The sequence below is a fragment of the Neltuma alba genome, unplaced genomic scaffold (genome assembly GCF_004799145.2).
Source record: "Neltuma alba isolate B1F8T4 unplaced genomic scaffold, ASM479914v2 tig00003349_pilon, whole genome shotgun sequence".
Classification (NCBI taxonomy): domain Eukaryota; kingdom Viridiplantae; phylum Streptophyta; class Magnoliopsida; order Fabales; family Fabaceae; genus Neltuma; species Neltuma alba.
Genome location: NW_021633248.1, coordinates 102,371 through 115,185, shown reverse-complemented (window position 1 = coordinate 115,185; position 12,815 = coordinate 102,371). Strand labels below are relative to the sequence as shown.

General features: G+C 32.4%; 2 protein-coding genes across 2 annotated transcripts; both read right to left on the bottom strand.

The window, feature by feature from the left end:
* Positions 1-1,133: 1,133 nt before the first annotated feature.
* On the bottom strand, positions 1,134-3,787 carry LOC114741333 (cyclin-D4-1-like). Its single transcript, XM_028929584.1, has 6 exons — positions 3,248-3,787; positions 2,623-2,709; positions 2,417-2,515; positions 2,126-2,327; positions 1,905-2,026; positions 1,134-1,755 (listed from the first exon to the last, which is right to left on the bottom strand). The coding sequence occupies exons 1-6, from the start codon at positions 3,563-3,565 to the stop codon at positions 1,513-1,515; spliced, it is 1,071 nt and encodes a 356-aa protein (XP_028785417.1). The 5' UTR covers positions 3,566-3,787; the 3' UTR covers positions 1,134-1,512.
* A 7,991-nt stretch (positions 3,788-11,778) lies between these two features.
* Positions 11,779-12,725, bottom strand: LOC114741332 (uncharacterized protein At2g29880-like). The gene is made up of 2 exons (XM_028929583.1): positions 12,444-12,725; positions 11,779-12,348 (listed from the first exon to the last, which is right to left on the bottom strand). The coding sequence occupies exons 1-2, from the start codon at positions 12,723-12,725 to the stop codon at positions 11,779-11,781; spliced, it is 852 nt and encodes a 283-aa protein (XP_028785416.1).
* Positions 12,726-12,815: the final 90 nt, after the last annotated feature.

The window sequence follows — 12,815 nt, the reverse complement described above, 5'->3', positions numbered from 1 at the left end:
ACCTTATTATTCTGTCCCAAAAAATATTTTATTTGTTGTTGTTTGCCATAGAACTGTTACATTGCAGTGCAGAGCTAAGCATATATAATAATATATGTAACAATGAAAACTTTATACGGTTTGCACAGTGTACTTTTTCTAATAAAATCTTTAAAGGGGTAAATTTATAATAAAAGCCTCTTTAAACATGAGAGTTTGACTGGTCAACAACTCAAAGCAAAAAGCTTGGGGAGGACCACATAACCCTTCTTGCTTCCCTCATGACCTGTAGGTCCCATACTAATGGTTTCCCAATCCCTATAAGCTATATGCCTATGTCCTTCTAGTGCTCACAAATATAAATATCGGATTTTACTAGTTTGATCATTTTTCACCTTTTGACAATTCAAAAAAATCCTGGGTCAGAAGCTCAAAACATGCATGGTATAGGAGATTAAACATGAATTCTCTTAAACTATACAACTATTTTTCTATTAAGTCTAGTGCCTGATTATGTGAATATTATTTTTTTCTGATTCTAAATATAAGAGTCCAACAGTTAATTTGTAGATATTAAAAAAATTAGTCAAGAAAATTCTTTGTAAAAAAATTTATGTTTGTTTTATTAAAGTATTCATTTTAATTATTTTTATTGAAAAATTACTCTCTTAAGAAAATACCCTACTTAATATGTGTAATTAATTCGGGGGGTTTAAAATTTTTTTAAAAAATTTGAGAGACAGAATGAACTAAAATATAACATTTAAAAACAAAACAAAACCCTCTATTGTGAATTTAGCATAAAAAGGGTAATTCATATTTACTCTCCGGACCATGCAAATTGACTTATAATTTATTTTGTAAATATAATTTACACAATATCCATTTGCTCCATAAATAACAATAACCAATTGCCTATGCAATAAATTTACAGGGTCCTATTAGAATTTAATATCAAATTACTCACCTTTATTGCTTCTCAGGAATAAAATCTTAAACCGACTGAACACAAGCTTCTCATGACCAAACTAGTTGCTTGGCTGCCCAACAAATGTGAATCTGTGGAATCATATTGGAATCTAAAACTTCTGGTTATGAAGAAATGTTTTTATTGTAACTGATGTATTTATGTTTGCCATAAAACACATAAAACATCAACAAAAAAATTCCCTCCATAAATTCCTTCTCTTCCTCCTGAAATGAAAGTACAATCAAATAATATAATGATAATACTGATAGATTTTCCACCAAAAATAGCAACTTCATAGCTGTCATGCTGGCCTTCAACACATTAATTCATCAAAATTGCCTTCATCATCCACACCTCCATAGCATTTTTTGCTGTTTATGAATCTGATTATGAACATGTAATAGCTTATCTTTTTCATGCTACAAGCATGATACCTCTTAAATTTCTCTTGTTCATTCAAAACACGCTCTTCTTCCCACTAAGTGTGTCACAGAGGGATGCCCTTTTAATTCCAAGGCCACACCAAACTTTCATTCAACCAAACTAAGTGAAGAAACTTTCATTTATGACTTGAAAGTCCCATCAGAAGAAGGTCTGTCTGATTTGGTCCTCTTAGCATTACAAGTATTTTGTGAAGAGTTTTGATATGACCCAACAGTTAATTCATCACTTTTGTAGCTCAAGCATGCAGCATCCAGCACTCCATCTGGGCTCTGGGGCACCAATGGCATTAAGTTTCTGCTCATACTTGCAGAAAAACTCGTCAAGGACAAGTCTCTTATCAGTTCAAGACACTTGAGAACTCTCTGCAAGAAGAAAAACACAATGGAACTTTCAAGATACAGAACAATTCACTCTAAGGAGGATTATGTCATACACAATTATTTACTCTCCCAGAGCAAAAGTAAATTTGTCGTTTTATGCTGTTTGTTGTGTGGGAGCCACCAGTTTTTACCTTTTCCTCCATCATTAAACCAGAGACGACCTTGTCAATCTCAATTGTTTGCAGTTCCTTTGCAACAGAAATGGCCACTGCTGCAGCAATTTCAGAAGGCATGAAGTCCAAGAAGTCAATACCTGCATTGATTTCCCAACAAGCACTGCTTAAACTCATTACTCCTCAAGAACAGAAATCTACAAAAAGACAAGACATTGAAACAGAATTTGGGGGTTTACCCCTAATTGTGCCAACTATGAGCTGTATTGATCTTGAAATGGATGAATTTGTTGGATGTTTCCCGGTAGTAAGTTTATTGAGGAAGTAGTCTATGAAGGAACAAGGAGTTAAAGCGTGCATTTTCCATCTCAATGTGCTTAACACTAGTAGCTCCATTCTTTCAATGGTTTTAGCTTCAAACACATACTTTGGTTCTCCAACCTACCCATTCCCAATATCAATAAGAAAATTAGAGGAAATGACACAGAAAATGTGGTATAATCATCTTAAGATGTTACATGATTCTTCACCTGTAAATCTACTAAGAGAGGCACTTCAATCTCCTCCATTTTGGCTGCCAGTGACAAACAAGCCACAGCTAGCAATTGCACGGTCCAGGATTTGCCTCTCTAAATAGACCAGTAAAACCAAATACAAAGACATTAGACCATCAGAAAGAAATCACACAAAGAAAAGTTAACAAGACAGAATGCTTAGCTTAGATATTGGATCTTACAGGCAACTCATGTATTGATAGGAATCGATCCAAGTAGTTCACAGATAGACAAAAGCTCAACGGGCCAAAACCATAATAAGCATGAGCCTGTTGATGAGACAATACAAATTAGAGTTACAAAGAGAAGTTCCCACTCAAAAACAAGAAAGAGGACTTGATCAGTGTAACAGCTACAATTTTTTTTTGGGGGGGGGGTGTTTGCACAGAATTGAAATAACAGACAAGCTAGAAAGAAGGAAAATGTAAATCCAGTTCAGAATTTCGACAAGTTGCTGCAAGATCAGTTCAGGACTACACACTAAGACCACTGCCCCATCATCAATGTCGATTTTTACAAAACAGAGAGAAGCACAGAATATTAGCACAATCCAATTGAAATCCAACTAGAAAGGTAGACCTCGTAAATCGATTACTATTGGAGAAAACGAGACATAAGAGCCGAATGTTCCCGATGAGACAAAAAGCGTAAGAAGTACTTGAGCTACGAGCTTAAAAGTCAATACAAACGACAAGATTGATCGTAGTCCTGTTCTTCGAATGAGCATAGGAACGTGGTACAAGGGAATTTCTAATGAATCAAGCAAGCATAAACCCAAAATGACATGTGCAAGATTAAGAAACCGACCTTCAGAATCCAATCAAGGGCCTCCCTCCTAACACTCAACTCCAGGTCTCCACTACGCAGCCTCTTCAGGTAATCATTTCTGGGCAAATGCTCCTTCTCCCTCTCAACCATTAGTCTGACTCTTTCATCACTCTGAATCGGAAAACGCACGGATCCATGGCTATCCCAAGGCGGACAATGATGACGTCCCTTATCGTTTTGCTGGTTAAAAGAAATTCCAAACTCATCCTCGGTATTACATTCGGAATTGTCAAAGCATGTATTGCTGTTTTCCGGACACAGAAGGTTTGAAGTCACAGGGTCCACGTTGTCTGCCATTGAATGACCTTAAAATGCTGATAAAATCGAACGAAACTTCCTCATCAAATTAGCATTCAGCAGAAAGATTAAAAGAAATTAACTTTATGGAGCGTTACGAACAAAATGGGAAACCCAGATAAGCATTATAGAAAGGGAAAGAGAGGGAGAAAGTGTGGAGTGGCACAAAGTGTAAGGGATGGAAGGAGAGTAGCGACTAGCGAAAGAGATGAGCTTTATGTAGAAGCGGACATGTGCCTTATTTTAGGGTAAGAGAAGAGAGATGGAGTAAGCAGGTTGAGCATCCGTAGTTACAGAACCAAAAACGAAAGCAATAACGCCAAAAAGATTTTGCCGATCCGGTGATTCAAAAAATAAATGTATAATTGGGGTTGAAATTGAGATTGCTTGACAAGAGAAAAATCAGGGCAAGGGACAGCTTTTTCCCCCAAGTAAAATCCTTTTTTTCTTGAATTTGTTTTGTGATATTTCAATGTGAAATAGATGGCTTATTCATCATACTGAGAAGTCATTTTTAGGGAGAGATTATATTTTTTGATGAATGATAGATAAATCAACATTTATGTAATTTAGAGAAAATTTCCAATAAACTAGCCCACCTCTTGAACTATGCATAATTTTTTTAATTAAAATGTAAAATCATATGAAAAATTATAATTAATAAACCGAGACATGTATTCTGTTTTTAATTTTGTCTTGTTGTATTTAAATTGAAGTTAAGGCGTACATTGGACTAACATTATTAAAAAAAAAAAAACATAACTACCAATGTCAAAGTTTCACTTTTGGTGAAGCCTAGTGTGTGTTTGTATTTTCAATTGCATTGACCATATGAAAAGGTAAGAGGAGGTATTGAGTAAATTATGAGTTGAGGTTGCTAATTTATTGAAATTATAATAATCCATCCTCTCATTATTAATAAGTTCAACATTATTTATAAGACAGATCCTTTAAAGTTAGTATTTTTCTTATACCAACTAATAAGATGATTTTAACAAATACAATACCATAAAACCTTCTTTTTTTAATAAGCAATATTTTAACTACATTTAGTATGTACAATGTAAATGATGATAAGGGGACCATCAATGGCCTTATATCCATACTATTGACAATCGAACCGAAAACCGGCCAACCGATACTTAGTCGGTTCGGTCAGCTAAAAAACTAGCAGATGGGTTGACTTGGTGAGACCTAGTCAACCAGGGAGAAACCCAGTTAACTTGAGCCCATTTGGTGGGTTAACTCAATTATTTTTTTTAAAAATTATTTTAATACTAAAAAAATTATTAATTAGAGACTAAAGAATTGTAGATAGGAATATTTTGTTGCCATGAATCTAGTTTGATATTTTGCTTAAATGAATATTTAGTGATTTTAATAATATGATACAATGATATCAATTTGTCAAGGGAATTGTAGGAAAAAATGGAAAGAAAATATAAGTATATAATTATTTTGTTAGAAATTCAAGGTATTAAATTAATATTTAGTCTTTTGGATAACATGATGAGAATTTAAATTAATTTATAATTTTTTTTATTTCTTAACCATTTGATCCCTTGTTTGACTTCGATCTGATCTACTAACTCTTAATTTACTGTCTCAACCGATTCAAAGGTCGGCCTTACTTGCATCGTAATAACACATGTACCTTTTTTTAAAAGAGGGAGGTTATGAATTATACCGTTAATGTTAAAGTTAGTTATACTTACTCTCCTCGTGAATCATGTCATATAGGTATCTATTTCCTCCGCTATTAAAGAGAGTATATTTAAGTTTTTACTAAAACAACCATTCTAAAGGGGATGTAATAAGAATTGATGTTGCAACAAATAAATGTTTATTGTGTATTTAGATAAAAAAAACTGTAAAAAAAATGATAATCAATATCAATCAATGTAAAATATTGAATATACAACACGCTATGCTATCTATATACCATAAACAATATCCTTTGATTTTTAGGCTTCGGGCAAAATATATATAGGACACTCATTTTGTTATTACTGAATAATAAGGATAACAACAATGTGATAAATATTATAAAAATACCTAATGAAATATTATGTCATAAAACAGTTAAAAATCATGAAAAGAAATAGTTGATAATGAGGAAAGAATAATTGAACTAGTTAAATTGAGTGAGGCGTCGATTCATAGGTCAGTGATAGAAGCATGAGTATGAAAGTGATACTTAGTGTACGAAATATATCAATATTAATAAGTATAAGTGATTAAATTTAAAATAGACAAATATAATCTAAAAACAAATACTAATAGTCCTGTATTTACATAAAGTGTGATGAGTTATTTACCTGTGTTATGTTTTCACTTCTAAATTTGATATGAATAGAACATGTATGCGTTCTGTGAATGTCATAATTTAAGTGATGTATCAAATATTTAAATGTAAAATAAATTCATTATATTTGATGTTATATGCCTTCCATTTTATTCTCATTTATTTATAAGAGTGAGTGGAATCAAATCAAAATTAAAAAGTAAACCGACCCAGATTAAGTTTGGTCTATTTTGTTTAATTAATTCAATTATTTGATTCAGCTAATTACTCAAGTTTATATAGTTATATCGGTTTGGTTAATTAACTAATATGAGTATAAATTAGTACTCCTCCGGTTCTTAATATAGGACCCAATTGTTGAGATAGTTTTGATCCTAAATATAAGATCCATTTATCATATTTATCAATTTTCTCTAAATTACCCCTACGGATACTCTCTCAACTATAATCAAGTAGAAGAGGAAAATAGAGTATTAAGAAAGATGATTATGGTGTTTTAGGAAAAACATGTCACATTTTTTATAATTAACTAACCTACCTAACTTTCTTAATCTAATCAAATTAGTTAAATGAGTTTTATATTAAGGATCAGAGGAGTATAGTTAGTATCTAAACATATTTCGAGAATATGTTTTCCTTGAATCGTTTTGAGAATCTCATTTATTTTAAACTTTGTGGAAGAAGTCCAAGTTTTCATTTATCACTTCCAAGAATCAATCTCATGTCATGGACATACTGTATTGGAAATTTCTAACTCACAAAAAGTATTAACCGAACCGAACCTAACCAAATTACCAAATTATCTTGGTTCAGTTTAGTTCGATTATCAACCTTAAGTCCGTTCCGGTTTTTGTAAATAGATTTATTTACAAATTTATGTTTTTTTTTCCGACTAGAAATTTAGTTTTTAGATCTAATTAAAGGTGTTGACCCAAAAAAAAATGATCTAATTAAAGGTGAGCAATCATTTTTTTAATAAAAATAAGTTTGGATCAATTGGGCAATTTCTTTATTTTTTTTTAACAAAAAATTTTTATTATTATTTTAAATATCATAGTGGAAGCATTGCAACTCTTAAATTTTAACTGATTAGGAACAAAATCTGTTTTTTTTTTTGGCCACAGACTTTATACAAACAGATAAGAGTAAGTTAACTATTACTTTTTTCACTACATTATTTTTGCAAGAACTTTTTTCACTATATTTTATTCCACGGAAATTGATTATTCATGCAATATGCGGCGTGTTTTTTTTCCTAATCATGTCACATATAGAAATTAAATTAAATCCTCTTAAGAAAATAATTGAAGAGAAATTTTTCCTCACAAAATCAAACTCATTCTGTCATATATAAAATAAAAAATATAAAAAAACATATTTATGTGTATTCAATTCAACTCAGTTATTTTTTATACTAAAAAAATCGAACTAACCAATGAATTAGTATCATAAAAATTAGCCAAACCAAAAGCCAGAAAAACTAAATAAACCGAATTATATTTGGTTTGATCCATTTTTCTGTTTCCATTTGGTTTTGCTTATCCTTAGAGCTAATTGAGTTCACCTAAGCTTCCTTTTGGTCACCCATAATTATTTAAATAGTTTAGCTAATGTGCAATCAAAACAATGTAATAACTTTTGGATGAAATAAAAGAAATCATGAACTTCTCATGAATGCATATTGATTGATAATGTGAATTCGCAATTAGATCTTTATAAATTAATCTAATATATTTAAATCTAAAAAAAATCCAACTATTATTCTCTTATTCATAATGTAGTGGAATATAATTTGTAAGTAGAGATTGTTTCGAAAGCTAAATATAATTAAGTTGATATTTTGAAACTTAACTGTCACCCTCCTATATTTCAAAAGAATTCTATTCTTTTGGCCACATTTATTTGATATTTGTTGATCCCGTCAATTAATTTAGATTCAGTCAAATCCAAACTATTCAACCTATACTTTAAAATAACTTGAACATTCATGCATACTATGATATGTTTAAAAATCCAATAGCTAGTAGGTCAAAAGTGATTTTTTCGTTTATTTAATAAATTATCATTAATTTAGATGTAATATTAGGAAATAATAGTAATTATTATTTAGAAATGTGGGAAGGGTGTGGCCATGTGGGTGATGAGCAATTAATTTTATTTTAGCCCATGGATTGATCACAAAGAAGGAGATTTCATTCATCATAATATGTGTGAGTAATTTCAACTGCATATATCACATGCTACCTAACATTATACTTGCAGACCAAACTAAAATGTTCTGCTTTTATTATAAATTCAAGATTAAAATATGGCCTTATAGAGAAAGAGAGAAAGTTCACATGTAGATATTATATTTATGGATAATAATCTATCCTAAAGTTAAAGAAGCCAAAATCATCAAACACAATAAGGAGAGGTCTCCCCACAATGTTAGGTTGGCTTGTGTATGCTTCTCGACAAATGAACAAATATGAATTCCAAAAAGGATTCCAAAACCTTATTAATATAACTAGCAATTTGAAGAGGAAATCAAAAGATGCATGGTAATTAAATGCTAATGCATCTTTTTTGTTTTTTAAACAAGAGCAACACAGATCTCTAACACTTTTCATCGCCTAGAGATTCTATCCCCTCCTCTCCTTTTCCCTCATGCCTCCTAAGATACTCTACCACTCTACCTTTCCATCCACTTCCTCTATTGGGCTGTCTCCCAAAAATTCCCTATTCTCAACGTATCCCACAGTCACGTGTTTTCTCAATTTTGTTATTTGAACCCTTTATATGGTTGTTACACATTACACACACACTTTGTAGCAATGACCAGCCTTCGACTTCTATGGCTAGCTCCAGCTTGGTGGTCCTGAATTGCCCCTTTTTTAACCTTTTGCTTTCTCTTTTATTTTGATCCATTCCCTCCAAAGTTCTTCCTTGAGTTCCCCACAAAAACATTCAAATTAAATGAAAGGAAAGGAGACCATAGGCTACGCTAAGCTAAGCCATGGCTTCTCTGAAATTGACTCCATTACCACTGATATAAACCAGAATCTCATCACTGTGACTTCTTTGCGTCTTGGTACGGTGGTGCAACATGTCAAATATGAAGTTAAACTTTCTAATCTTTAGTTTGCAGTACATGAACCAAAAGTGGTTATAAAAGACATATCATTAGTGCTTTTTATATATAAAAGTTGAAGAGAACCACGATTAGACTGACCGTGACAATTATAAATATAACCAAAGAAGTTTACCGTTGTAATTTGTTGTTACTACATCATCGGATAACATATTCTTCCACACTTGAGTTGTCTGTCTTTCACGACATTGATTTCTTTTATGCAGATTATTCCCCCCTCTATGTCGCTCCAGAATGACTCTGAACTCCATGGTCAAAGCTCCACAGCTTTGAATAAGAGAAAGGAATGATGAAAAAGAAAAGAGAAAAGCCCTTTTCTTACCTTGTAGTCATAGTATCAGTGATGGGTTTGCAGAGAGAGAATCACATACGCGTCCTTTGACGGATCAAGAGAAGCCTTACTTTTGCCCAACATATATTGCATAAATGGTCAATTTGGAGAATATTTAGTACTCTTCTTGATGTTTGCGTTGCTTGGATTTGTTAGTGACGAAAATGAAAATGATGACGAGACTTGTTCTGCTTTGGTGTTAGCAATATTTGACAATGTCCCACAGACAGGAACACCACGTTCTTTAAGAATTCATGATTATTGTATGGAGGAGGGGCACGCCAGAATTCCATCGATAATCAATTTTGTCCGAGAGTGACTGGGTTGTTTGTCCTCATGACTCCAATATGTGGTCCTCTTCAGGATAGTCTTAATGTTAATCGTCATGATAATTATGAGCATTGCGTCCACGTGTCATTGCGTGAGTGAGTACTTATAAGATAATGTGGAAGGAAGGATTAGAAAACTAGCGTTGAGAAGTGAACTTGAGAGTGTAAACACACACACACACATACTCACACACTTTATTGATGTTAAATTGAGTTGGATGATCATGAACAAGAAGCCCTGAAGGAAGTTCAAGGGATGATCTCACAAAAATGAAATGAGACCTGAGATGTCCTCGCTGCTTTTCTTTTTTTTTCCCCCGGGGGGGGGGGTACGAGAGAGTTCGAGAGAGTTCTAGCCTGAAAAATAGAAACTAAAACATTGGGGAGTCAGATCCCAAAGATTCTTTTGACACTAAGGTCTGTAAGTGTAACGGATATGAATCCTGAATGAAAGATCTTGAAAGCTCTTTTTTTGTAAAAGGATCAGCTATATGGTTTTGTTCTTTTGAGATAGCTTGAATCTTCAGCTCTCATGAATGTCTCATCAATTTCTGAATCTGAAAAAAATCAAACTTACTCCTTTGTTACTAAATTTCTTTCCCAGCATGTCCACAAGATTTTTTGCATCAGATTTAACTTTATTTAATCCCAAGTCTCAAGAAAGGTTAAGTAGTTTGAAAATTGAGATGAGATCGATAAAGCACAAAGCATTGTATCGTTGGATAGGCCCTTCATTTGAGTCAATAAGTTTGAGGTAGGCCTTTTTGATTGTATGTTTTATTATTTACAAGAAAGCCCTCTTATTGTCAACTTAAAAAAATAAAAAAGCCCTCATTTAATCGCAGGTTTACGGTTTTGGGTTGTGCAAGGGGATGCTAGAGTTGAAGATATTGGATAGGCCCAAACCTGAAGGGAGTTTAAAATTTATAGCCAGTTAATTTTAACAACAATAAGCAGTATGGCCCATTTTTAATCTGGATTTAATGGGCTCTTTTGAAACAACTTGCAATTAGCTTTTTAATAATGATTTACAGAATACGATGTAAGTATATAAAAGAAATTTTGTTTTGACTTATGTAAAAAGTGTTTATGGGAGATTTCCACTGCTATCCCGAAGAGGCACAATATGCAGAAAAATGAGCGCTACACTTAACATAATGCCAATGGTAAATGGTAATGGCAATCAGGTTTAGAACTTATTGCCTCAAATCTGCAATGAAATGAGGGAAAAATTATTTAACAACTAAGTTACGTAGTTTGTCTTAAGTCCCTAGTTCCTACACTATTTTATTTAAGGGTGAGTAAGACTGAACTGAAATCAAAAACCGAACTCAATTCTTTTTTTTGTTTGTTTTAAGTTATTTTAGTTTTTGGTATTTGATTTAGGCTTTGTTTGGTTCAATGGAGGGGAGGGGAGGGGAGGGAAGAGAGGTCATGGGTTTTGTTTGGTTGGAGGGGAGGGGAGGGGAGATTTCTTGTTTGGTTCAGAAGGGAAGGGGAGGGGAGGGGATTATAAATTGACAAATATGCCCTTATCTCTATATTTAGATTGATTTAGTCTTTTATTACAATATTTATATCAAAATTATTATTTTCTAATTTATCAATTTCAAAAAAACCAATTACCTCACTTATATGTGATAAAAAATTATGATAAAACTAAAAAAAATTAGAAAATATTATATAATTATAAAAGACACAAGCTATAATATGTATATATATTATATAATTATAATACACACTATGATATATAATTATAATAGACACAAGCTATAATATGTATATATTATATAATTATAACATACCACCCTCTATTAATATATATTCGTCATATCATATTACAAAAAAAATTGCTGTCATGATAGAAATATTATATTATCATTATCAAATATCATTAGTTCATTACATAATTGGCAACATTAATGTCACCCAACATCAAAAATCACCAAATGGTCAGTAAACTAAATATTTCCTAAGTGATTCATAACAGGCAACATTAAAGTCACATAATATGAAAAGTCACCAAATAGTCAGCAAACTATAAATTTTCTAAGCCATTTATAATTGGTAACATCAACATCACTTAACATCAAAAGTCTCCAAATGATTAGCAAACTAATTTCCTAAATCATTCATAATTTCCATAAGCAAATCCTTGCGCCCAACAAGGGGACATTCAACAAATGTCCTTAGTAGCCCATCATCACCCATAAGAGCTTTATAGATCTTGGCAATATAGGTTGTTGAAACGCCACAATCTTTAATCATATTCCATACTTCTTCACCCGAAACTTGTGGAATCTTTCTAGTACTTTCTCTAATAGCTTGTGCAATTTCAGACATGACATCCTTAATCTCACTTAATTCGGAGTCTTTTTCCTTATTTGAATTCACCTTTTGCTTCTTTTTAGATGAAGCACTTGCAACTTCAAGTGAGTTATCTTGATTGACACTGTTATCAAGTATTTCAAAATGCTCCATATTAATATTATGTTGGGAAGCAACATCTTCAGTGTTGTTGCCTGTATCAAGAAAGTCCTCTTCATTAATTGAATGATGTCTCTTTCGCATCTCACCTATAGTATGAGTTCCCTCCCCTGATGCTCTATTATTTCCATACAAGATGATCATCTTGTTATAATTGGGAAATGGAGTATCTCTCCAATTTGCAGCTTTAGGCTTTGACTACAAAAGAAAAAATTTAAATAATAGTCAATATTAATGAATAAATAGAGGGTTTAGATGTTAAAAATTCTCCACAATAAATAACATAAACTGACCTCAATAAGTTGATCCCACACTTCATCTTCTGCCTCCCATAATTGGGTTGATGGGTTCCAAGCAAACCCACTTAAACCATTTTTAAAAATATCATAAATTTCAGAGAAGTTCTTTTTTAAAGTTTTCCACCTGTTCTTAATCTTCTCCTTGTCCATTTCAATATCAAGTAAAGCACTCATCTCTTTCACAATGTTTTCATACGCAGTGGTTGTGAACGTGCCATTTACTTTATTGCCACAGTTATATTGTTCCATGAACGCGTCAACAAGATAATCATCCATCGCTCTTGTCCAATTCAAATATTGCTTATTGTTGTTCGGTTTGGGCGACATTCTATTATCAAAATAATAAAACAATACGACAAACAAAAG

Excerpts from the sequence above, each read along its gene's own strand:
- LOC114741333 (XM_028929584.1), bottom strand. The coding sequence starts at position 3,565 with ATGGCAGACAACGTGGACCCTGTGACTTCAAACCTTCTGTGTCCGGAA. Across the intron at positions 2,328-2,416 it reads CTCTCTTAGTAGATTTACAG|GTTGGAGAACCAAAGTATGT; the intron begins GTGAAGAATCAT and ends GGGAATGGGTAG. Across the intron at positions 1,756-1,904 it reads GTTTAATGATGGAGGAAAAG|AGAGTTCTCAAGTGTCTTGA; the intron begins GTAAAAACTGGT and ends TTCTTCTTGCAG.
- LOC114741332 (XM_028929583.1), bottom strand. The coding sequence starts at position 12,725 with ATGGATGATTATCTTGTTGACGCGTTCATGGAACAATATAACTGTGGC. Across the intron at positions 12,349-12,443 it reads TGTGGGATCAACTTATTGAG|TCAAAGCCTAAAGCTGCAAA; the intron begins GTCAGTTTATGT and ends TTTCTTTTGTAG.